Source organism: Lepidochelys kempii, chromosome 2, assembly GCF_965140265.1.
Source record: "Lepidochelys kempii isolate rLepKem1 chromosome 2, rLepKem1.hap2, whole genome shotgun sequence".
Classification (NCBI taxonomy): domain Eukaryota; kingdom Metazoa; phylum Chordata; order Testudines; family Cheloniidae; genus Lepidochelys; species Lepidochelys kempii.
Window position 1 is genome coordinate 58865945 of NC_133257.1, and position 27164 is coordinate 58893108.

The window sequence follows — 27164 nt, forward strand, 5'->3', positions numbered from 1 at the left end:
ATATTTTCATGGCTGGATTTTCAGTCTGATGCCTAAATTTTATCAAAATATTTGTTTGATTTCACATGCCAATCTTGTATTTAGGTGTCAGCCCAAAATGATTGAACCCTAAATTCTTCTGACAAAAACTATGGGTTAATAATTTCATAATGAATTATGATGTTTGATTCCTAACATATTACTTTGTAGCAATTTGACATAAACACATACTGTAGGTAGCTAAATATGCAAGTTAAAAGGAGATGAGTGACACATGATAGCACTTCAGTCACTATAGAAACCAGTTACTTGAGACGTAGCTTAGTTGGACTGCTGATGCATATGTGACAGAATGTGTCTACCATTCAGTAAATACACACTGGGTCTCATTGGAACATTGCAGAATTAGGCCATGTTAAAACAACATGCATTACAACAAGTTTAGAGTTTATTCCACCTTTTTTGGACATTACCTGTGGGAACAAAGCATGTTTGATATAAGAAGAACTGTTTTAACAAAAGTAATGGGAAGAAGATGGTGATTCGAGGTAGCCTTTGCTTTGGAAGAGAATATTGGAACATCTTAGAATAAGCAGGATGTGTACATGGCTTGCAGTTTCCAGCTTTCATAGTAAAATGTGAACTTTAGATTCATGTGTGCTTTGTTATGTTACATTAGCCCCACAAGTTCTTTACATTTTAAACTGTTATAGGAAAAATATTAATAGATTTCTATGGTCTTTGGATCACATCCAAAATGCTGTCAAACACACAACGGTGAACAAACTGGGAAAAATACTTTTCCCTCTTGTATAGCAATCTTAGGGGCTTCTTGTGACAGTAATAGGTACACAGTTTTTAGATAGAAATCTGATTTTCTCAGTTGATGGTGTCTTAAAGTTTTCTGAAGTCAGTATTACCAGTCCCCAACTGTAAAAAACAACATAATCCAGGCCCCAAAATAATGAGATTTTAATGTTTGTTTGTTTGTTTGTTTGTTTGCTTTCTGTTTTTTAAGCCTTGAGGCTTCCCATTCTCAAGCTTTTATCCACAACCAGGAGAGTTAGAAACTTAATTTTTAGTGGAATCCGAGGTTCTCACATAACCAATTAACTGGAGGAGCTGGATATTAAGGAAAGCATTAAATATAGTGAGAAATGGCAACACTCTAACCTGTCGCTGAGTAGATATTATCTGTTCAGCAACAGTTCCTCTATTCTTTTTCTTGGTATCTACCTCTCTCCTACTATTGTTCTTCTGGTTTTTGCTCCCCTTTTCCATTTGCTCTCCCTTCATCTTTTCCATTTACGTCACCTTCTCCATTTATTTTTTTTTCACCTCTGTCCCTCAGATGTTATTTATGAGCAAAATGATAAACGTGCCATAGTGTTAGTGTTTAATCTGGAAGACTGGGATATTTTTCTTCCCAGTTGAAATAAATGAAATGAGTATAATAATACAAATGTACTAACTAAAAAAATATTCTTGGAATTATGTTGTAATTTGCTCTTAGGCAAAAACTAAGTGTAAAAGAGAAAGGGAGATCTGTCTGCCCCAACGCTTGTGGTTAACAGTTATTTTAATTGACATTAGAGCTGCTAGCATCCACATAAACCTGATGTTTTGAGCCATCTGCCTACTGAACGGGTCCTGGAAGCTGGGAAGAAGTCTATGCCCCATGTATAGTATTGATAACTTGAAACAGGTGGATATACAGTTGGAATGGCACTGGAAATGCTGTGGCCCTTACGTATTTCCATTTTCTGTGAAAACTTTTACATTAAATACTTTAAGGAGATAGGTTTCAGAGTAGCAGCCGTGTTAGTCTGTATTCGCAGAAAGAAAAGGAGTACTTATGGCACCTTAGAGACTAACAAATTTATTTGAGCAAAAGCTTTCGTGAGCTACAGCTCACTACATTCCACTGAATGCATCCAGTGAAGTGAGCTGTAGCTCACGAAAGCTTATGCTCAAATAAATTTGTTAGTCTCTAAGGTGCCACAAGTACTCCTTTTCTTTTTAAGGAGATAGTCTTTTACAAATAAGATATTTGTGGGGAGGGGTGTTATATATTTTAAAGATTTAAGAAAAACAAAAATCTTGTTTCACTTAAGCCTTCAATTGTTACCAGTCAGCCTAGTAGAAAATAAGCAAAGCTGTGTACTCAGTGATCTTTCCTGTTTTTCAGCTTCTTATTTTTCCCCCTGACAAAGGCATCAAATGGGTCAAAATTGCAAATGACATATATACGTTTGTGGCTCTAATGCCAGTGTTCAAAAGAAAAGGCTTGTTTAACAGATTCAACAGTGGTATTTCTTCATTCAGCTAAGTGGTTTTTCTCTGAGATTTGCACCTGATTTTGGCCATTCCTTAAAAGGTGCTCACATTGAACTGCAAATCCTAATAAATGCGAACAGATTGTTAGCCTCTTTTCATTGTGTTGCATCTCGCAGTAATTGCCTTGCAATTAATAGCTTTAAATTCCAAAAGAGGGCTCGGCATCTTATATTATTCTGGCCTTATCTAGCTTTGTCATCTTTAGGTTTTAGTCACCATTGTAACTAGTCAAAGTCCACACTGCACTGCTGTAAATCACCCTGAGTTGACACACATGTCCTGTTTTTTTATTGGTGCAGTTACACCAATGCAGCTACATTGGTGGCTAAAACCCTAATATAGAGAAGTCCTTACAGCCCACTAAAGTGGTATCCAAGGCAGCAGTCTAAGTATAGTTTTAGGCACAACCAACCTTTCTAATAAGTACTTGGTGTTAAATCAAAGATTTACGTTTTATTTTAAAAGTAACCTGTTTTGCTTCATGTCTTGCGTTTATGGGATTTGATCTGACATTTTTCAGGAAACGTCATTGATCTTGTTTTTCTTTTCTTTTTTCTAACTAAATTAATAATGTAGCTTGAGAGAAAACCCCACTGTTTTGTGTGTAATAGTTTAAAATAACATTTGAGCTAAATGGTCCACATCATGCAAATAAAAATATATCTATTCTGACTCAAGTGTGTGTTTTTAAAAATTTGTTAAAATTAATTATTCATTCAACTTTTCTTTACAATATTCTTTAGACACGCTTTTTTTTTTTTTTTTAAGGTTTGCTTGTGACATTGTAACAACTATGGAGAGCCAGTATCTCTCATTGTTTTCCCAAATAACATGCAAGGTCGCGAATGGACATGACCATAACATTTGAATGGGACTGGTTCAGTTATCTGGTGGTGGTGGTGTTTTATTATTGAAGTGCCAAAGTGGTGCTTGGTGTTAGTGATCTGCACTGTCGTGTGGGAGTCCAGTGTCAGATGCATAGTTCCAATTTCCAGCTCCCTAGGTTGGCAGGAGTTCTGTGGGGCTAGCACAGACAGCCCTTAGAAGGACGGAGTGTTTTACTTCATTGAACAGCAATCCCTGCAACTGAAATAAGAAATGATACTGATGAACTATAAAGGATGCTGAGATTATAACTGTCCACAAAGATGGAAAGTGTGGTGAGAAGGAAAGCCATCCTTAGGACTTCAGTGAGAATATAGAACCTTCCTAACTCCTTACATGTACACACTTCCCTTCCAGGAAAATAAAATAAAACTTAGTTCTGTGAAACTACCAGCATTACAGAAGAGGGAAAACAGTAGTCTGATTCATACTTTAAAGCAAGCAGATGAATCTTCACATTTGCATTACAAATCAAAATGTTCTCTTCTGAAATTTTTGTTGATGTAAAATATAAATACAAGACGACTGATTTGTAAGGGCAAAGTGCTTAATATTGCCAACAAACTGGCATGATGCAGTTGTAGCAATACACTAAAATCCTTTTTTATAGGGGTTCAGAAGTATTTATTTAAGTTAGAAAAATGTTCACTTTTTATTGTGTGTCAACTTGTTAGTGAATTGTATAAAAAAAATTGTGTTAGAGCTTCATTATTTGGACATCTGCATGTCTAAATGCTTCTTTGCAAAATATTCTTTCAGATTAGCTTTGATTTCATTTTTTGTTCTCTGGAAATGTCAGACTAAGCTGCCAAGTTAAAAAATCTTTTTTTCAACTGTTTTCTGCCAATAATGCATAGTGTCTTGTGACAGACAGATGTTTGGGAATTTCAGAAATCTTGTTGAAAAACCTATTAATTTGATTGATATAGGAAAAAACTGGAGGCTAAACCTATTAAAGTTCCCATTTTGAGTTGTCATCAGTTGTAGAATCTAAGCAGATTTAAGAAAAAAGAGAACTGTTCCTGCAATCCTGTTTTTATTATAAAATGTAATTCCTGATGAACTAATGTTTGGTTAATTGATTGTGTCTTGAAGCATTATAACATACTTTTTAAGGTTCTATTTTGTATGCTCTTGGATATTCTTGAGAAAGCATTTTAAGTGAGGGAATGTACATCAAATAAATATATTAGACTCTTATTTCAATTTTCAGATAGAAAATATATAAAGCACATAAAAATCAAAACAGGACAAACATCTGTAATGCATTTGGTAACCACAATGCTGAATACACTTCTTGAGTTTATTAACTCAGTAAGGAGTAAGTTGTTATGGTAATTTCTGCAGAGAATTTAGTGTGTTCTGTATTAATAACAAACAATAGATTTGTTCATTCTGCATGGGTGGGCTATATTTAAAGAATAATTAAAGTACAGTTTTGCAGAGAATTAAGGAGTAATTTTATATGTTTTTGCTGTTTGTAAATTAAACATTAATGGTGATTTATTAAAGGCAATAGTTAGGCTAATTACCAAATCCTCTTACTCAAGAGAGTTTGCTTGTGTGAGGACTGTATTATTGAGCCCATGGTTGTTCTAAATCTGTGCACAGTCATTAAATCTTGGAGGGCAGGGGAGGTCCCAATCCTGCAATTGAAACAACATCAGTGGACCCCTTATATCTGTTCAGAGCTCCATTTAAGGCAGTGAAGCTCTGCATGGGTGAAGGGGTTTGCCCAGTTGCAGAATTGGGGTTTTCATTATCAACAGGTTTAAAGTGTCCTTTAAAATGTTGACATATTTAGATACTATGGTGCAAGGTTTTAGGGGAGTCCAACTTTAACTATGTAGGCGGACCCATCAGTTGACATGTTCAGTATTCTCTGCTTCTGAGAAATATTTATTCTAGCATATGGAGTATGCAAGTTACTGACTATATTTTGTCATTTCTTCTTTGAGGATCCACCTACTTCAGTTTCACTTGGACTACGAATGGAGGAGATGATTTTCAATTTGGCAGACACACACCTGTTCTTTAATGATTTAGAAGTAAGTACTGACGGTTTATTTACACTGAGCAGTTATTTAACATTTGTTTCATATTGCATGATAGCAAATAGCTCGAAAGTCTGGTTTGGTATAACAACTTTCAAATGCAAATGCTAGAGTACATATATTTTTAAAATCTCCAACAGTTTTTGTTAACCCCGAAATACAATGCTTTTATTTAATGTAAACACCAGTTTTGAGCCATCAGAGGTGCAATTTTAGATTATTCAACTATTGTATATATGATCATGATAGACCAGCTTTAGAAGTGGATACACCAAAACCATCTATAAACATTAGAATTCAATAGTCTGTACAGGCCATTAAATATTAAACTTCAGCTTCTATAAACAGTTAATAGCTGGGTGCAGATTTCTCAGTTACATCCCACTGTGAGGAAATATTACCCGAGAACCCAAGGGAAATCATTAATGTTGTATATGCTGTCAATCTCAGAGGCTTATTACAGTGGGTCTTCTGCCTTCCGCAGTGGCAGGTACAATTTGTTACATACTAGGATTTCTTTGTTAGTTATGCCTCTCTTGTGTGGCATGCTGTGAGTACTTGGTGTCAGCATGCAAAGGGCTTTCTCAGCCTCTGTGGGCTATGGATTTGGGATTCTTGTGAGATCATTCTAAAAACCGTCTGGATTGCTGAAAGCAACTGTCACCATGATATGTGGCTGTGTTCATCTTAAAACAGAAAAAGTGATTTCTGTTCATATTTTCATAGCAAGAAAATATGAAAATAGTCAGATTTGTTTCCCATCATCATAAAGACAGCTGTTTATTTAAAATCCCACTGTTAAGCAAGCTTGTGGTTGGACTGCCAATGGGCATTAATCATCAGGTGGTTGTTTTGCTAGATTTTAGGAATGTGTGTTATTCCAGACAGGCAAAAGAATCTTAAAAGATTCAAATGCAACTTCTGCTGATCAAAGTTAATTGGCATCAATTGGCCTTTAAATATTTCCTGATGTTTCCCTTTTCAAAATCAACAAAATACACCTTATTTAGTAGATGAGCTAAAATCATTTGAAAAATGCCAGTGTGTGACAGATCTTAAATGTGGTTTGTACAACATCTGTCCCTTGTTTTGATTTCATTTCATCTGAGAAGAAACTCCTCACAGATGAATTGGCAACTTACAGTATAATAAAATTATTTAAATGTGCTTTATTTTTTCTTCCATTCCTTTGTGAACTATGTATTTTTACACTTAAGTTTTGAATACAAGAAAGCTTGCATTTTAGTGTGTTTTCTTTCGTTAAGGAAGCTGAATATAAAGACATTATTGGTTTTGATACAAAAAATGCCATTTGTGAATGACATGTGTAGAACTGATTTTTCAGACTTTAGAAGACCATAACAAGACAAGCGACTTACTTTCCAAATCTGTTTCTGATCTACAATTACATTTCATTTTATCCAGAGCAGCAAAAGATAGTAGTATCAAATCTTACCAGTGTGCTTAATAAAGTTTGTAGTGTTTTCATTTGCTTTGCACAACCAAATGTGAGTACTGTAGCCATCCCTTGATACTTAAATGTAAGTGCCATTGGCATGAATAGGAGTTAATCACATACATCCTGGGGATAATTGGCATGTTACAGCCTTAACGTTACAAAATAGTGTCTTTTAATCATTCATTAACCCTTGAAGCAGACTGTACTTTTGTAGAAAGAACGGCCCACATTCTCAGCCAAGGCCAAGAACCTCACAGAGCAGCTTGGCCACCTTTACATTCTCCCAATACTGTGCCAATTGTCTGGTGTTCCCAGCATATGCCAGAGCAATCCAAATGCAGAAGGATTCTTAAATATAAACGTACACGGTTCATATTGGGTGGTGTTTAAATACTTAGGGCCAGATTCTACCCTGGGTTCATGGGTGCTCTGAGAAGAAGGAAACAAGGTGTTGGCAGCCCCTCCTTGCCCGCCATTGGCAGCATTGCAGCTTTTAAATCAGGGGCTGTCCATTAGTCAGTTGGCACAGTGCTTAGCACACTGGGCTCCAGGCTCTCCATTCCAGAAAGCATTGGCTGTGAAGGCTGGAGGAGGAAATTTCTACTGCACCTACTAGTGCTCCACAGTCCTGGTAAAGCGTGGTGTGACTCTGTCTTCCAGCATATTGTGCACACTGAAGCATATATGCTCATCAGGGATGTAGATTATTAGTATGTGTTACCTCTGCTGGAATAGGGTGAGGGTTATAGTAGTTTTTTTCAGTTGAGTCGTCGTTTGAGGCGTGAAAACTTAACTGCTGATTACTTGGTTTCACAACATTTAGTTGGTTATTTTAACTCAGGTGTTCTTGGGAGGTAATGTACTCCCAAATGCATACCCATGCATACACATGCCCATAACCTTAACTCCTTTTAACAAAGATTTGATCTGGGGATATCCCAGTTTTTTTAATAGTCATAACATGAGACTGAGGTGAACAGGGTGCCGGGGGAGCCATTTTCCCCTCCCCGGCCTTCTGAGGTCTGCAGGGGCAAAGCCTCACTCTTGTATATCTTCTAAGATCCAAAGGTGTAGAGACCATCTCCTGCAGCCCTCAGAAACTACACAGAAGGGAGGATACCCTCTTGTGGACCATAAGATATGTGCAGAGAAGTGTGGAAGGAGAGGACAAGAGGGTTGTGGGGGACAGCACATCCGGACATTTCCTTCACCCCGTAGATCTACTGATAGACACGTTAGGAGAAAATTCTGTTTAATTACAATACTCCCTAATGATCACTTTAAAAAGAGGCTAGGGTTGAGATTTTCAAAAGCAACTGAGAGATGTAGACAACTTCCATTGGGAAGCCCTGGTTGGCTTTGAATATTTCAACCTAGAATTTTTTTTTTTCAGTGGCAGTGTAAATATCCAGCAGTCATTTCATGGTCTATTTTAAGTTCGTTGGAGCCATTAAGACATCCTGATAATAAAATTTAGTAACTTTCAAATCTACAGTTTATTCAACTAATTCTTGGTTCTGTGCACTAGAGCACAGCTATATGAGCCTAAAAAGCAATTTTAACCTATCTTGTTTTTGTTCATTTTGTTTTGTTACAAGGTGTTTTTAAAAAAATTAACTTTTTGAACTCTGGTGACAGTCTCAGGCTTTAGAATGTGATAACTTATTAATCTTATGTTGTTTAAATCAAACTTGGTAAAAAATAATTCTGCCCTGCCACTGGCCCAATTTATTAGCTTAGAAGCCAATATTGCTGTATTTGTGGCTTTTAGGAGAATCAAAATTGGGTTTATAATGGAAGTGTAGCTGCAACCTTATAGAACTTTTTAATTGTAATAAAAGTAATAGAATGGTGGGTTTCACTTTTTCTTGTTTTTATTAGAGTAATAAAACTAATATAAGATATAATTGTAAATCTTGAAGGATCACTCTCAGATTCTTATATGGTACATTAAATGAGCCTTATAAGTATTTTAATATACTAAAAGAGAGGTGTAAATATTTGCAAATGCATTGTTAAAGTACGTACAGTAGACTTGGCAGATGTATTGGTTGAAATAATTTTTTAAATTAGATTATGAAACCATAATATATACATAGATCAAACAGAAGTAGAAACTAAGGACCATATGTTCAACACATAGTCTTCTAAGGGGACATCTACACAGCAAAAAATCCCCTATGGCAGCGAGTCTCAGAGCCCAGGTCAACTGACTTGGGTTTACACTGTGGGACTAAAAATAGACATGTAGACATTAGTGCTGGGCTCATGTAGGTGTTTGGGCTTGGGCTGGAGCCTAGGCTCTGAGACCTTTCTCCCTTGCTGGGTCTCAGACCCCTGTCTCTAGCCTGAGCACAAATGTCTGCATGGCTATTTTTAGCCCCATAGAGCAAGCCCTAGGAACAAGTCAGTTGATCCGGGCTCTGAGACCGGTTTTGTTGTGTTTTGTTTTTGTTTTTTGCTCTGTAGATATACCCTGAATCTATGTTTAGGCACCTAAATAAGTGGCCTCATTTTGAAGAGTGAGCATCAATCAGTGAGAGTTAGTGCCCAAGTGCCCAGGCTTAGAAGACATCATTATGTAACGGGGGAACTATAAGTATTGGCATAATGTTCTCAAGAGAACCACAATTATCTCACCAGACAAGAATGATGTAGTAATGCCTGAATTCATGCTCCAATTAGCAATATGTTGTGGTATGGGACATAAAGTATTATGTTTTAATCCCTTCTTTTACACGTTTTTAGCATTTTAGAGACTATGCTACAAGCATTTTTAAGGAAGTTAGCCACTTGATGACTAGATTAAAATGTGATATCCACCCATCACAACTTCTAACATTTGTCCTGCTGACTCCCTTTAAAAATCAGTTCTTTTATTTCTTTGGTAAATTACATGACCTTTATAATTAGGTACATTGTAGAAAGAACTATTGGTTACTTCTATTTTTGATACTTAAAATAGTGATTAAGACTAAGGTTTGCAAGGTATTAAACAAGATTTCATTGGTCCTAGTATCTTAAAAAGTATAGATATAACTTCATCTCTGAAGCTGTAGGTGTTACTTTATATATTAGTTGACCAAGATCATAAATCTTTTTTTAGAAACCTTAGCTTTATGAAATCTTTCCGGATAATTTTTATGAAAGAGATACTTTTCTCTTTAGTTTAACAGAAAATGAAAATTTTCTTAGAAGAAATAAAGAGCCAATAAACTAATTATTCAATTCAGTTCATTGGGGTTATGTTTGTCTGAGCTTTTTGTTTTCTGTTTGTTTTGGTTCTGGCTTTTTCTTTTGTTTCGTCCCTTTTTATTATTAAATTATTAATTTAATTTTGACACATCAGAGAATGATATACACGAAGATACAGTAATGACTGGCAATTGGTTTTCTTCCACTAGTGAAAGACACATAATCTGTACTCAGAGATGCATAATTCGTTTCTTGCTTCTCTGTTTGTGAATCTGAGGAATGTCCTGTATATTATTTTACAAAACTGTCTCCATGTGCAGTCTGATTAAATGTCTATGGAAGTCATTTATTATAAATGTAATATGGAATGAATTTTTCAGCTACTTTAGGGAAAGTATTTCGTCTCTGACAGAGAGAAGAAGGAATATTATCAGTCATGACTGTAAAGCAATAGTGCAAGCCCTCCAAAAAAGAAAGGGGGGAGAGAAATTAGTTTGATGTTATGTCTTAACTATACCACTGCTGATCTTAAGCTATTTTTTTATATTGGTGGTTTGCACAAGTAAAGGGGTGGGGGAAATGAATCAGAGATTACGTTCATGTTATAGGCAATATTTTGGTGTCAGAATAAGGATTTACATTAATATCTCCTCAGACTCTAATTCAGTGACCATCTATCTTGTTTTTAATGTGTTTTGCTTAATGTTTGTGGCATAATCCTACCTGTATGTAGCAACCAGCTAACATAATCAATTTTAACTGCATAGTTACAATATAAACTTTATATTGCTTTGAAATGATTGACCTTTGAACCACTATATTAGCATATTCTTCCTCATCAAGCCCACTTAGTTATTGCCTACATAAGGGCTGCAGATAATTTGCATAATGTGAAGATTTCCAGCACACCCCATAAGGCAGTTCATCCCATGGAAAGTAGGGGTGAGATTTTCAAAGGTGCTCAGGATTGATTTAATTCTGCTCCATTTGCAGGTAATGGGAGTTTTACCATTGACTTCAGTGGGACAGAGGTAGACCAATGTTGATTGCTTTTGGAAATTCCGCCCTATCAGTATTAGTTTACAGTATGCCACTGAGTTCCAAGTGGACAGTCAAGATGCCAGATTGGACGCTGGGTCGTGGAGTCTCCACATTCCCCATGTTAAAACAGAGGACAGATCAGAGCCACATTGTAAAATACTTATGGGCTGCATTTGGCCCCACTTTACTCCTCCCCTCCGCAGTCTATAATTCTGTAAACCTTTCTAATATACCTAATAATTTGTATTTGTTTACTTGGTGGATTTTACTCAGATGTAGCAACTTGGATTAACTGATTTGCAATGATAAGGTGCTCTTTATTCTTTATAAAATCTTAAGTATGCTTCACTGACTAAACAGTGTGTTGTTTTCCAATAGTTATTCCACAAGCCTGAGAAAAGGCATTTAATATCAAGAATTCGTTATTACTGTAACATTGTTTTCCCAGCATGCTTTGAGCCCTCAGTCTAGTTGAAACTGATTCTAGTTATTCTGTAATTAATACAGTCAGAAGGCCTGACTGCTGCAAAAAAACAAACAAAAAACACCACAACAAAGACCATTACAACAGAAAGTGATGAAAGATTTCCCTTTTTTTCATTGCCACTGCTACCATGTGATAGGTAGAAAAGACAAAATACTTTTTTCTGGAAAAGGTTAAAAGTTGCAATTTCATTAAAATACAATTTATAGAGTGAAATCCTGGCCCATTTGACATCAGTATGAATTTTGCCATTGACTTCAATGGAGTGAGGGTCTCGCTCATGAGAAATAAAAACATTTCCTGGTAACTGAATGAAAGTTCTCTACAATCACAATTTTAGCAGCATTTTCAGTTCTTATAAATTTATCTAGACGTTGTGAATTTGAACAGGTTTTCCCTCACAAAATTACCAGTATTTTGTGCCTCTGGCTGGGCAGTGACAACACACTTTCTTCTTTGAGTATGTGTCAGTGTGGATACCACTGTAGAAGCTCATGTGCATCATGCACACAAGATCAGAGCCTTGTGAGTAATAGTGTCTAGCAGGGACCACACCTGCACCCTGAGTCTTCTCATGCTCCTGTATGAAGGCATAAAGTGCGGGGCGGCTGCAACTCTGCTTCAGTTCCCTCTTACCATTTGTGGCAGCAAGATGGAACTGAGCGAGTGTCCAACCTGCTAGGCTTTAGCTCTGGCAAAATCTTCAAAGCTTCTTCAGAACTCATCTGTTTCATCTCTAAAGAACTGCCATGAATGATGTTAACCTGTTTGGACTGAATTTGGATTGTCAGACACTCCCAACCCCATGTACAGCCCTCCCCTTTATCGGACACCTCAGCATGGCAGATTCATGCCCTGCCCTTCCTATGACACACTAATCCCATTAAAAGTCCAAGAAAGTTCCATTTACCAAGTAGATGCTTAGTATGCCTTTCGTTCTCTGGTACCAGACAAACCAGCTTCTTACAGCCCCAGTGCCAGATACTTTAAGTCATTTCAGGTCTTCTGAGGATTGTAGAGAAAGGCATCCATCATACAAGAAAGATCCCATAAGTCACTGAACATTTTGGCCAGGGCTGATTGACCCTGCTAAGGCTCTATGGCAAATGTCCGCCATAATACCACCCGTGATGGGTTGCCCCACTTAGAATGCCACCTGATGTGCTGAGATACCACTGAGCCCACCAGTTATGCCAGCCTGTACACCCTTTTTACCTGTCTTGCTGAGCCAGGCCATTAAGCCTCCTCCAGCACACACACACAGGCAGGGCCACACCCAACTGCAGAATGACACAGACACTGAGATGAGTTCTGTGAAGACTCAGTTTAAGGGACTTGCCCCAGCACTCAGGTGTCCACCTTCCTTGGAGTGCAGACCCAAAGGTATATTATGAAACCTGCCTCCAGCCTCAATGTGGAGGAAGGTATGCACAGCCTCTTACCCCTCCCCGCCCCCCAAATTATGAATTGTACAAACGGCGTTATATTATAAACAAGAAATAAGTTTATTAACTACCAAAGGTGAATTTTAAGTGAATATAAGAGATAACAGACAGAACAAAGCAAATTACTGATCAAATAAAGCAAAATACGCAAGCTAGGCTCAATATACTTAAGAAACAGGTTACAAAATGCAATTTCTTACCCTAAATGTTATTTTAAGCAGGTTGCAAAATTTCTGTAGCTTACAGTTCCAGTTATATTCCTTTTCAGACTGGACCCCTGTCTCAGTCTGGACTCCCCCTTGCCTTCCCTTCAGGTGTCTTTAGCAGTCTTTCTTCTTGTGAATACTGTAAAGAAATGAAGGGAATGAAGGGACTTAGAGAGTATTTATTCATTAATTAATTAAGTAAAATGACATGAAGATGCCCTCATGCAAGCTCTCTGCCCTTCAGATTCAGAAAGGCCTTGGAAAGGAGTCCTGTTTGCCTCCCTCCCCACCCTTAAATAGGATTTACATAAGGCAGGAATCCTTTGTTTCCCAAACTTGACTCCCCTTCCCTTTTAGGGGAAAGCTACAAGAAATCCAAGATAATGTTTAGTATCAGGTGACAAGACCACCTGGCCTAGTAGTGTCGCAGTTACATCCCAGGACACCTCCCAGGAGGGGAGAGACTAGTATCTTCACAGTCTTGTTGTTCTTTCCTAATGGTTCATCAAATCTGGTGGCCTGTCATCTGGTGGGTGTCTTCCCAATATACACCTAGTTGTAATTGTTATAGTCCATATTCCTAACTTTAGATACAGAAATGATACATGCATACAAATTGGATAATCACATTCAGTAAATCATAACCTTTCCAATGATATCTTCCATGAGCCATCTTCCATAAAGTCAGGTTTCAGAGTAGCAGCCTTGTTAGTCTGTATCCTCAAAAAGAACAGGAGTACTTGTGACACCTTAGAGACTAACGAATTTATTAGAGCATAAGCTTTCATGGGCTACAGCCTACTTCATCAGATGCATAGAATGGAACATATAGTAAGAAGAAATATATATACATACAGATAAGTTGGAAGTTGCCATACAAACTGTGAGAGGCTAATTAGTTAAGATGAGCTATTATCAGCAGGAGAAAAAACTTTTGTAGTGTATCTCAGTTATGTCATATCCCTATCATAAGCATAATTTCATGAAGAATATGGAGTGTAATGTCACACCACCAGTTGCAAAAAGGGTAGAAAAGCCAGGTCCCTCAAAAAGGTTTAGCCTAGATCTACTCCATTCCAAACTGGACGGTTTCGTCATCTCAGAGGTGCAGGAGAAATCCAAATCGAACAGAAGCACTTCAAAGGACGAGGACCCAAAAAATTACAATCTATTTGAGAATAAATCCTACTCCTCCAGCTCCTTTCAACCAGGAGAAATTAGCTCTGACATCTTCACAACTAATAGAGTTTATAGGAGTTTGCAAGAGGCAAACTGCCAGACCCGTTTGTCCAGATATGTCTTTTTGACCTTGAATACAGTGACACCCTTCCTATCAAAGCTCCCAAGTGAGAACAAGAAAGAGCTCAAACATATGAATAACAAAAGCCAATTAGTGTCCAAGTTGGCTTTATAGACCATAATGAATGTTTCTGAGACCACAGCCAGATCTATGGTCATTAAAGAGACTATGCACAGAACAACATGGCTTCAAGCATTGGGGATTCCCAGGGAAGTACAAACCACAACTGAAGACGTGGAATTATTCGTTGAGCCAGTGGTGCTTTTTATTCCTTAAAGATTCCTTATCAGTGTGCATTTCCTGGGAATCAACCGTCCTGCCCCATTCTGCAATCCACACTGTCCTTAGCCCTAGACATCTTATCACACCAGGCAGCCTGATTTATCATGCCAAGAAAATAACTAGGTATAACTGGAGTTGCTAGTCTTCTTCCTCTTCAGCAATGTACCTTTCCTTCACAGCACCCCAGGAAATTGACAGAACTATCAGGATCCACTCAATGTGCAGTGGCAGTCAAAAAAGTGAACAGAATGCTGGGAATAATTAAGAAAGGGATAGATAACAGGACAGAAAATATCATGCTTGCCTCTATATAAATCCATGGTACGCCCACGTCTTGAATACTCTGTACAGATGTGGTTGTCCCATCTCAAAAAAGATATATTGGAATTGGAAAAGGTTCAGAAAAGGGCAACAAAACTTGTTAAGGGCATGGAACTGCTTCCATATGATGAGAGATTAATAGGACTGGGACTTTTCAGCTTGGAAAAGAGACGGCTAAGCGGAGATATGATTGAAGTCTATAAAATCATGACTGGTGTGGAGAAAGTGAATAAGGAAGTGTTGTTTACTACTTCTCATAACACAAGAACTAGGGGGCACAAAATGAAATTAATAGCAGGTTTAAAACAAATAAAAGAAAGTATTTCTTCACACAACACACAGTCAACCTGTGGAACTCCTTGCCAGAGGATATTGTGAAGGCCAAGACCATAACAGGGTTCAAAAAAGAACTAGATAAATTCATGGAGGATATGTGCATCCATGGCTATTAGCCAGGATGGGCAGGTATGGTGTCCCTAGCTGTTGTTTGCCAGAAGCTGGGAATGAATGACGGGGGATGGATCACTTGATGATTACCTGTTCTGTTCATTCCCTCTGGGGCATCTGGCTCTGGCCACTGTCAGAAGACAGGATACTGGACTAGATGGACCTTTGGTCTGACCCAGTAGGGCCTTTCTTATGATCCACAACAAAGCCAGTCCAAAGAGCAAGATCTTTGAAAGCTGCCTTATACCATTCCATCAGACATGGTCTGTCATAATATCAGACAGATGGGTGCTAGAGGTTATCGCCCACGACTGCCCCATCCAATTCCATGTTTTTCCTTCCACCTACCCCATTTCACATCAGTCTTCTCATGAGAGCTGCTTCTAAGCAGAAGTGGCCACCTTGCTTAGGAATCGTAATGGACGTGCCATCAGAATTCAGGGGACGTGGCTTTTATTCCTAGTATTCCTCATTCACAAGAAGAAAGGGGGTCTTCATCCTATCCTAGGCCTGAAGACACTGAACAAACACATACCCCACCTCAGGTTCAGGATGGTATTGCTTGCCTCCATCATTTCATCTCTCCAAGCTGAAGACTGGTTTGTGACTTTCATCTTGCAGGATGCATACTTCTATATAGGTATCCACCCTTCCCACAGGAAGTACCTGCTTCACAGTAGAGTCCAACTTTACCGGGACAAGGGACTGCCATTTGAACTCTCCGTGTTAGTAAGAGTATTCACAAAATGCACATTTGAGGAAATAAAGAATTCATAACTACCTGTACCCGGATGACCGGCTGATCAGGGGCAGGTCCCAGCAAGAGACCACAATAGCCATAGATTATGTATTCCCTCTTCACCCAACTTGGACTTCTTTTGGACTAAAAAAAAATCATCTCTCACCATCACAGACAACAGAGTTCATAGGAACCCTGACTGATTCTTGATTGGCAAGAGCCTACCTCCTGGAAGGCAGATTTTTATCTCTCCAGTCAGTGTCAAATAACCTGCAATTGAATTCAATGATGCATACATGTCTGGGAATAGTGAGCAAGGGCAGTGTGTACGCACGTGATTCCTTTGCCAGACTTCATCTGCAACCCTTACATCTATGGTGTAGGTTGGTGCATTTCCTGTCCAAACACTGTAAGAGTCACTGTCCCAACCCATGTCCTATGAGAACTTACTTGGTGGTTGTACCCAAGCAATCAAGGGTTCCTTTCTCTGCCCCCCCTTCCTGACAACACTTGTCATGGACGCCTCAGTGCCAGTTTAGGGTGCCCACCTAAGCCATCTGCAGATAAAAGGGACCTTGTTCCAGGACAATTTGAAATTATATATGAACATCCTAGAGCTCAGGGCCATCTGGCTGGCTTCTATAGCGTTCCCTCCCTGTTCCGCAGAACTTTGTGGAAGATCAAGTGCAGATCTTGAAGGACAATACATCCACGATGCTCTATGTGAACAAACAAGGAGGCGTTCAGTAATTCCCTCTCTGACAGGAAGTCATGAGGTTGTAGATTTGGTGTCATCAGTGTGGAGTAACCCTATTGACGCTTCACTTTCCAGGAGCCAGCAATTGATCTGATTACCACAGAGAACAGTGCCAATTGTCTGGACTTCTCCCTCACGGGGCATGAGAAAAGCCACAAGAATGATTAAAGGATTAGAAAACTTGCCTTAGTGATAGACTCAAATGGTACAATCTACACAGGGATTAAATAAACCTCTGGCTGACCCAGCTCAGCTGTTTTGGGCTCATGGGGACTTGGGGTCCAGGTGGAAAAATTGCTGTGCAAGGGTGGAAGGTCTCAGAGCTCAGGCTCCAGATCGTGCCCAACTGTCTACACAGTAATTTTCAGCCCCATGAGTGTGAGCCCGAGTCAGATGACCCAGGTCAGCCCTGGCTGTGCTGCAGGTCTTTTATCTCTGTGTAAACATACCCAAAGAGCTCAATCTGTGTAGCTTAACAAAGAGAAGGTTAAGGGGTGAATTGATTACAGTTTATAAGTATCTATGTGGGCAACAGAGAAAGGCTAACAATCCAATGGCTGGAAGCTGAAGCTCGACAAACTGAGATGAAATAAGGCATAAATTGTTAAGTGACAGTAATTCACCATTGGAACTATTTATCGGGTCTGTGGTGAATTCTCCATCACTGACCGTGTTTAAATCAAGATTGGATGTTTTTCTTAAAGATCTGGTCTAGGAATTATTTTGGGGAAGTTATGTGGCCTGTGTTATACAGAAAGTCAGACTAGATGATCATAATGGTCCCTTCTGGCCTTGGAATCTATGAATGAATCTATGAATGGGTTGCTGTCACCCTTTTAACATATTTTTTGTTTGGTTTTTAAAGCCAAATTTCAAACATTCCCAATGCACGTCTGGCATCCTGAGGGCCACATTGTAGTTTGGACTGAAGTACCCAATTGTGACAAATCTACAGAAATTCATTAATTGGGAAATAAATACACTGTTTTTAAAAAAAAAAAAAAAAAAAACTTGTGGTGTTTCTTTTGCAGGAAGTATGTCCAAATTTTACCTCCAAGGGGACAAAATTAAGATGTGCCTTCCACACATTTTCTTTGAAAAGTGCAAGAGGAGTGCTCTAACTCAGACTTCCCAAAATGTGTTTAAGTTCCAGGGTCTCAAGAGGTTTCTACTGTTTCCGTGTGGTCATATTAAAGCCTCTACCTGAATTTCATCCAGTTCAATGGTCTGACAAAACATTAAAAGAAAGAAAAAAAACTGATTCCCTTGATGTTTTAGAGTCTCACTTTATATTCTAGGTTTTAAAATATAATTTTGCTCCAGATAATTTTCTGTTTTCATTTTAAAAGTTTCTCTATTTCCTTCCTTAAATGAAATGAAAGAGGCTAACAAATCTGCTGGGTTATTTTGAAGTGAGCTGAAAGTATCTCAATGTGCGGTGTGAAACATTAGTGTCTAAGCTGTATTTTTAAGAACAGGTTAGAGAAGAAGTAAGAAGAGAGACTCTTGATGAAGTGTTTGTTTATGTATTTAAGCTTCTTGGATAGTTAAAACGGTACAGATTTGAGACAGATTTTTCCTCAGTGCAGTGCTAAACAGTACATTGACAACTATGCACATATAAAAGACTTCAACTATTAAATACTTGTGACATCAAAATACTGGCCCCTGACATCAACACTAAACTCAGCTGAAACTTTATTGCCATGAGAGAGGAGAAATCAGGTAAATCTAAGCACAAGCTCCTTACAGAACTCTAGAAAAGACCATTTCAGCCAGTCTAGGGTCTCTTCATTTTTCCCCATTCATCTGTGTAACTCCCATTGCTAGTAAGAACAAATGCATAAGGACAGAATAGCCCCTTAGCCTCTATACAGCATGGAACATACATATATTGGTCCAGTACTTTGTATATTTAAAGAATATTTGATTACAGCATTTCCAAATATTTTTAATTGTGGTAAGTACTGAGAGAGGATTCCACTGGAATGAAAACATAGCTCTCATTGGCCCTTTTTCCTGTGTGTGTGTGTGTGTGTGTGTGTGTTTGTATGTGTGTGTGTGAATAAGTATTGGGTCCCAGTACAGCTGTATTTACACATGCAGAACTTCCATTGATTGTAACAGGGGTTACACTCATTTGACAGCATGATTAGAGGAGATTTAAGCTGTAACCACCTACAACAGAAGCCAACAAGCTGCACAAAAAGGACAAGACAGTAAAGGCATTCGCCTGATTTTGTTTTATAAAAATGGGTTTTCTAATTCCATTGTACTCTACAAGAACAATAATATTTTTTTTAAATCCCTATATCATCTGGCTCCTGCACTGTCAAGGTATGTTGAGTAATGAGATTATTGACTTTGTCTGAGTCTAAATCTACACTGTTTTGGTATCAAAGTGACCATTTGGTAACAAAAGGATCCTAAGATTCTACTATCATAAAGCACAACAGGAGAGGAAATATGTTTTTGAAACTATAAAACTGTGTGTATTTTGTAGCAGTTAATCCCAGTTCGAAATAAAATGGGCTTGTAGCACAAGCAAATATACAAAAATATTGAGAGTATAAATTGATACTAAGGGATTTTTTTAGTTTATTATCAAAACTAGCATTTGGCAACAGTACCAGTGTTTTGTTTTAGATATTGGGAAAGCATCTGAAAGTTAACATTCAACATTTTTTTCTTAGGCTGTTTGGTCTAATTCATTCTGATCTTTTAAAAATAATTTTAAAAGACAAATTATTTTGAACACTTTTACCAGCCACAGAAATGTTAATTAATTTACTCAAAAACAGTTAATGAAAAGCCTGCAAAGGAGACTGTTTAATATTTACTAACATAAATCCTCAAATAGAAGGGTTAAAATAAGTGATTCAAGGAAAAGATAAAAGGTTTCCTGGGTTGACTATTATTCCAGTGGTCTGGCTTCAACTTTGCAGTAAAGGGAATAATTTTTATGGGAATGTGGTTATTCACAGCAAGACTACAGTTGGTGTCAGTGTGAAAAATTCTTCTTTAGGAGAGTGTCTCAGCAGGAATAACAGATCTAAAAGAAAGGCAAAAGAAATTACAGAGAACACTGACTGGTGCAAGTGACAAATTATGTTTACAAATTGATGGGTAAACCCATCGGAGAGGAAGAAATGGGGACAGCAGTAAATCAGAGATTTGTTCCTAGGAGTATGCGGTCTGCCTAAGCTTTCACAAATTACTTATATTCTGAGTTACGATCGTTTTTTTGTTCTTGTTTTGGTTTTTGGTGGTGTTGTAAAGTGAGTAAGGCTTTTAGACTGTGGAGCTAGATTTTGATCTCAGTTGTGTTGGTGTAAAATATGGAGTAACTCCATTGAAGTCAATAAAGTTACTCCAGATTTACACCAGTGCACCTGAGATCAGAATCTGGCCCACTAAGTCAAATACTGCTCTGATTTACATCTGTACAAACCAGCTATAGTCCATGACGTTGCATAAGTCTGAAATAGGGCAGAATTTGACCCTTTTAAATGTTTTTTTTAAGTTACCTCATTACATGTTCTCTAAACTGCTTAATATATTTGTAATTTTTTAATGAAAAGGACACTGTTTAAGTAGTGGAAACCTGATTCTTAGCTTACTCTACAGTACACTAAAATTGTTTTAATTTGGTGAATGTTATCCATCATGATAATATATTGCACTTGTGTGGTTCACATATCTAAAAATTTCAAAGTGCTGTATAAACAATTAGGCCACCCAACACACCTCTGTGAGGTTGGTGTTATCTTCCATTTTCAGGAGAAATGGAGGCACTTAGAAGTTAAGTGATTTGTCTGAGATTGCACAGCAGTCTGTGGCAGAGCAAATGGAGAATTTAAGTCTTATGGTTTCCAGTCACTCATTTGAGTCTAAAGAAAGCAAAAAAAAAAAAAAAAAACCCACCAAAATCAATAATACTTTCTCTTTGTGAGGCAGACATGTGCTGGATTCTCTTTTTTTCTTGTGTCTCTGTAAAAAAAACATTAAACTTGCAGATTTCTCCCAGAGCTTTAAAAATGCCCACGTAGCATGATGGGGTGAACGTGTGCTTCATATTTCCTTTGCTATGATGAGATCACTAAAGTGGCTACATTAACAGAGATGTACATCAACACAGTTGTGTCAATTTCAAGAAAAAATTATAATTGCAGGAAAAAAATGTTTGTCAAATTGGAAAGGACAATCTTGGTAGTCAGTGGACATTGACTACTCTTAAAGCAAATATCAAGATTTGTTGGTCTGAGAATTAAATACTGACTGAGATGAGGCCAAAAAATACTGAAATTCAGTATTTTTCTCATAGATCAATGAGCCTGATATTCTCTGAAGCCAGAAGCCAACATAAACATTCTTACATATATTCTAAATGTCGTACTTCAAAATGTCTGGAAATTGCCCCATTATTGCTCCAGATACTAAAAAGATTTTTTGTTTGAAAATTACTTTCAAAAAAGGAAATGCAGATAAAACTGTTGACCTCTGATAATCATCTCAGAATGCAATCATTTGCACAGGTGATCTGATTGATAAAGCCTGGTAATATCAAAAACTGAAGAGGTAAACAATCTGGCTCGTCGTGTGCTTTCAGATTTTTGCTAAATGATCTCCATTTAGCCATGGACATGGGGCCATCAGCCATGGTCATGTTGCTGGGTCTGTCCGCAGTGTTTTACACTGCTGATCGTGAGATGTGGCTGACTTCCAGAGAGAACTGGCAGGAGTGGGTGAACAGAATGATCTACTTTGAGGTGTATGCCTGTCTTTGGGCCACAATGCTGAATCCTGTCTCCCATCTAAGTCAACTTGTATGTAAAACTGCTGGAGGAGATTCTGGATTTTTAACATGGATTTTCAGACCCATCAGAAAGCAGATGGATGAAAGACAACTGGCTAAACTTAGTCCCTGAAAAAGACACAGGGAATGCTGATAGGAAAAGGAGGATGCTATATGGCCAGACTGTAACTTCACTCTAAATTGTGTGAGGACATTTCCCCACCCAGTCATCATATATGGAGTCGGTGTCATTCTGGACTCTGCATTGCCCCAGAATTCGCATCAGTGATCAAAAATGCCTTTTATCATTTTTCAGCTAAGCTTCAAATAATAGCTTACAGAGGTTACACCTCTTCCTGTCAAACAAGGAACCAGCCACAGTGAGTCAAGTGTTTAGCATGTCCAGGCTTGATCGCTGCCAGATTCCCTATATGGAAATAACGGTGAATACCATGACAAAACTTCAGATAGCCCTACACATCGTGGGCCACCTTTTGAATAACAAAGCCTTCTGAGAACACATCATCTCACTGTTCCCCATGCTGCAATAGGCCATCAGATCCTATTTAAGAACCTAATCCTCATCTTCCAGACACTCAGCAATTCTGGTCATCAATGACACAGCTGAGATTAAGACCCGTAGGAGTAGGAGACTGTGCCTTCTCAGCAGCTGGCCCATTGTTATGGAACTCCCTTTTACTGAGTATCACAGTGACGATGGATCTCAGCATGTGCAAACTGAGATACAAAACCCATCTATCTGCAGTTGATTTCCCTCAGTAACAATCCAAGAACAGCTCAATTTCTCCTCCCTGAAGAAGAGGGAAGAAAGACAGAAAGGGAAATAGAAAAAACGAGAAATGGGGAGGGAATCTCCCCTCATTGCATATACAAGGGAGTAGATGGATAATACAGTTTTCAAACTGCCTGTCTGCAAATGTAACCATTTGTTAGTGCCCAGATACTCAAGTGCTGGGTGCATTAAAAATATCTTGACAGACAGGAGTAACATTAATATTTTGTACTTGTTTAGTATCTCAGGATCTCATGCACATCACAAACATTGAATTAAGCTGCACAACCCCTTTGTGATATAGATAAATAAGCAATAAAACTAAAGTGTGCATTCATCAGGCAATATCTTAGCTGAAAGCCTTAACACATCTGAAGTTGGCTGATGAATGCTCACCCTAGAACATGTTGTTGCACTTATATCTTATTGATGAAAAGATAGGAGAGGATAAGTCCATTAATTTGCTCAAGCAGAGAGTTCAACTGGGGTTAAGCAAAATGTTAGCCAGAAGTGGACTAGATCAGTGTTTCTCAACCTTTTTGGTACCAAGGATTGGCTTGCTGCCTTCCTGAACTATCAGGGAGATCTCAGGGACTGTTGCCAGTCCACGGACCAATGGTTAAGAAACACTGGATTGGAGAAATCAGGGATTGGCTTCTGTTTGTTTCCTATTTCCTATTTGTCCTTCCATATTAGGTAGAGGAAGCAAAGGTTAAGTCTCCACCTACCTTTCCCTAGCAAATCAGCTGGAGGGAGTAGATTTTACACACACGCGCACACACACCTTTCAGCTGGAGAAAGCAGGAGCCATTGGAGAAGTAGTTTAAAATACTATATGTTAACCACCCTTTTGCCTCTTGCTCTTTCCAGATTATTGAGTGGGACTGTGGCAGTAATGGGCATAAAAGGAGTAGCCACCCACCCCCCTCAGCTAACTGACATTAGCAAACCTTCCAAAAAATAGCTACCATTCCTGCTCCACTCAGCTCAGCAGCAGCATCTCCTTTGATACCCAGCTACTGCTGCTGAGAAGGGTAATTGGGGTCAACATCTGCCCTGTGTCATCTGGAGAGCTAAAGAAAGGGGAGGAGGAGGAGGAAAAAAGGAAAGGATTTTATGGAGAAGTTCATGCTGCTCAAAATGTGGCAGATTTAGATATGCTTAGTGATAGGTTGGTGAAAAGGTTTTTTAATCCCAGTGTTTGTATACATTAGGAGATAATTACATTGGAAGAAAGACTCATTAGCCAATTGGATTAGTTTTCATCCAGGACATTTTATAAGCAGAATGAATATCTGTCCTAGCAATGAGGAAAGTGAGGCATAGAGACAGGTTAAGTGATTTGCCGGAGGGGGCACAGAGCTGAAACAGAACCAGTGTTTTCTGTGCTATTTAACCACTAGAATCCTTTCCTCTTCCCAGAAAGTTATTTAATTTTCAAGCTTCTATAGAAAATACAGCAACTTCATCGTATTGCAAAGATTTATAAGTGTAAAGTATCCAAACAATTCTGAGAATATAATGTCACTAAAAATTGTATGTGCTTAAAAATGTACCTTTGTTTTAGTTGGCTCTTATAGATTTGCCATGAAGTAAATTTTGAAATATTAGCCATGTTCATCGATTTTCTTCCTTTCTTTTAAATGTAGCCATTTTTTATTTCCCCCGACTTTCATTAGTCACAGATTTGATTTTTCAACAAAGGTGTATCCACATATAGCATGAATCATGTCATAAAGAAGGTATTTACAGTGTGAAGTGCTGAGATTTTAAAGTAGGGTGAATCTGACACTTTAAACTTAATACTGTGCTTTCCAGGAAGGAAGAATTGTTTAAACAGATCCACCTGAGTGGTATTTTGTCAGTCATATAGCAGATTTGTCAGGAGAACTACACTTTTCCTAAAAGTATATTCTGTGTGAGATAACTAGTCAGTTTGGCAGACTTCTAGCAAAAATTTGGATTGCAATTCTAAAATATTTCCCACCTTCCCTATGTAATGACATACATTGGGGAAATGCAGAAAGAAAACTACATCAAATTCTAAACAATTATTAAATCATCTCACCACCTTCTAGATCCCAGTTTTGCAATATGATGAACGAATCTGGTATGGTGTGATATACTCTCAGAATAAGAACCCTAATTCTAAAACTATAGTCTTTGAGGGAAGCTGAGGGCCTTTGGATTTTGTAACTGTACTTGTGGTTATTGTCATTTGCTCTAGTACACTTACTGTGGTATACCAGGATGCTTTATATTTTCAGCCTTCCCTTTCAATATTAGAAAGATTTCAGTATATTGGGTATATTTTAAAAGTGGTAAAAATGTATATATAAAACTAGAATTTCAATTCTGAAAATATCTACACCTACTCCAGTGCAGAGGTAAAGAAACTAGCAAAACAGGTAGACAGGATGAAATTGTCAGCAGTTTAACTTCGCGCACAGAACCCAGTGCCAGTATGTACACATATTCATACATGTAGCCCCATTAGATCAGATTCTGATATCAGTGGTGCTCTTCTGGATTTATATGAGCGTAACTGAATTGAAAATCTAGACTATTGATTTTTAGTGGGACTACTCCCATGGGTAAAGATTGCAGGTGAGGCTCCTATTCATGTTGTGAATACTCTAATATGAATGGAACTGGTCATGTGAACAAGGAGACTAGGATTTGGTCATTTATATTAGAATCTCCTGGGGCTATCGGGGGTAATCAGTTATTTTTGTCAAGGTCCAGATTTCTTGGTCAAGGTCCAGACTCCAGAGAAAATACAAAATAATAACTAAATAAAAAGATTTTTCAGTCCATTCAAAAGCATCTGGCAGTCTGGATTTGGCTCCCAGTCCGCCTATTGACTACTCCTGGGCTAGATCCTCAACTTGGGTAGGCTGTCATAGCTCAGTTGAAGTTGATGGACCTATGATCATTTAAACCTTGAGGATCTATCCCTCATTCGTGTAAATAAGAATAAAATATTAGTGATTAATTAAAATTCACTAAAATAGCATGTTAGTGTGTGTCACTTCAATCAGTGCACAAAATTGTGTTCTCATTTACACGCTGACAAGTGAGAACAAAACATGATCCAGTGTGATTCCTGACAGGGGTTGGAGGGGTTAGACTTGCAAAGTAGTAAAATGTTCCTTACATGCTGTTGGGGAAAAATCAGCTCACTAAATAATTTCAGTTCCCAGCCCTTGGGGTTTGGAATACAGTTTTCAATCCGTTGGTGTCTGTTTAGTCACTGATTTATTCCTTTGTCTAGACCTGTTACTTAATGGGCATTTAAGAGTGCATTTTTATGTGAATATAAACTGTATAGTTTCTTTCTATCAGTTAAGTAAAATGGGAGTATTTTAAAACTCGTCAAGGTCTGTTTTAATTCCTTGACTGTTCATCCACAAATTGTCAAATGGAATGAAGTGGATTTCAAGAGCTCTCTTTGTTTTTCATATCCTGTGCCTGACCTACAGGTAATCCGCACCTTTTTTCTTCGGCACAGAATAATTGTGGTGGGAAAGCAGAGAAAATGGTAGGGTCACAAAGTGCAGACTAGACAGGGATGACAGGTTCTGCCAATTGAGTGCCAGTATTGTGAACCTGCGAACCGTAGTCCCTGCTTTTTCACATGGATTTATGTTGTATGTTAACAGGAATTCCGTGATGATGGGTTAGGCAGTTCAGAGCAGCACTTTAGCCTTTATTACCTCTGATTGAAAGCTAATGCAGGTTTTTGTTGTATATTTAGCAAGTACAGAAGAATAGCATTGTACAGAAGGTAAATATTTATTGCATTGGCAGATGTTTAATATTCTGTGTACAAATATAGATGTACTGAACTGTTTCTGTAAATGAGATGTTTCATGATCTTTATACCAAATGAGAAATCAAGATTTTATATAAAATTTAACTACCAGAATTAACAAATGGCAAGATTTCTGCTATTATTTTTCTAAGTTTTAATCATAAAAAGCCATAGGAAACTATTTACTTTAAAGAGGAATCAATAGGTTTGTAAACACATACCACACACATGAACCAGCTCTAGTACTGTACACACATCTGTCAGTCAAGCAGATGTCATCTTGTAAAGCACCCTGTACAATTCAAGTTTCCTAAAGGAGAACAGAGTTGCTTGGGCAGGTTTACAGGGTGATGTACATCTGGTGTGGCAGATATCCATGTAGAAAGGGCATACTTGTGATGTCTGGAATAGACACACTAAAAGATGGCGCTGACTCAAAACAAAACAAAAAGAAAAGGAGTACTTGTGGCACCTTAGAGACTAACCAATTTATTTGAGCATAAGCTTTCGTGAGCTACAGCTCACTTCATTGGATGCATACTGTGGAAACTGCAGAAGACATTATATACACAGGGACCATGAAACAATAGCTCCTCCCACCCCACTCTCCTGCTGGTAATAGCTTATCTAAAGTGATCACTCTCCTTATAATGTGTATGATAATCAAGTTGGGCCATTTCCAGCACAAATCCAGGTTTTCTCACCCTCCGCCCACTCCCCCCCACACACACACACACAAACTCACTCTCCTGCTGGTAATAGCCCATCCAAAGTGACCACTCTCTTTACAAAATGTATGATAATCAAGGTGGGCCATTTCCAGCACAAATC

General features: G+C 38.1%; 1 protein-coding gene across 16 annotated transcripts in view; it reads left to right on the top strand.

Moving 5' to 3' along the window:
• Positions 1 to 27164, top strand: part of EYA1 (EYA transcriptional coactivator and phosphatase 1) — a 231237-nt gene that overhangs the window by 171930 nt on the left and 32143 nt on the right. For all 16 annotated transcript variants that reach the window (XM_073330859.1, XM_073330852.1, XM_073330861.1 and 13 more), the window contains one exon: positions 5160 to 5249. In XM_073330859.1, the coding sequence (XP_073186960.1) occupies positions 5160 to 5249 (90 nt within the window). The remainder of the gene's footprint in view (positions 1 to 5159; positions 5250 to 27164) is intronic.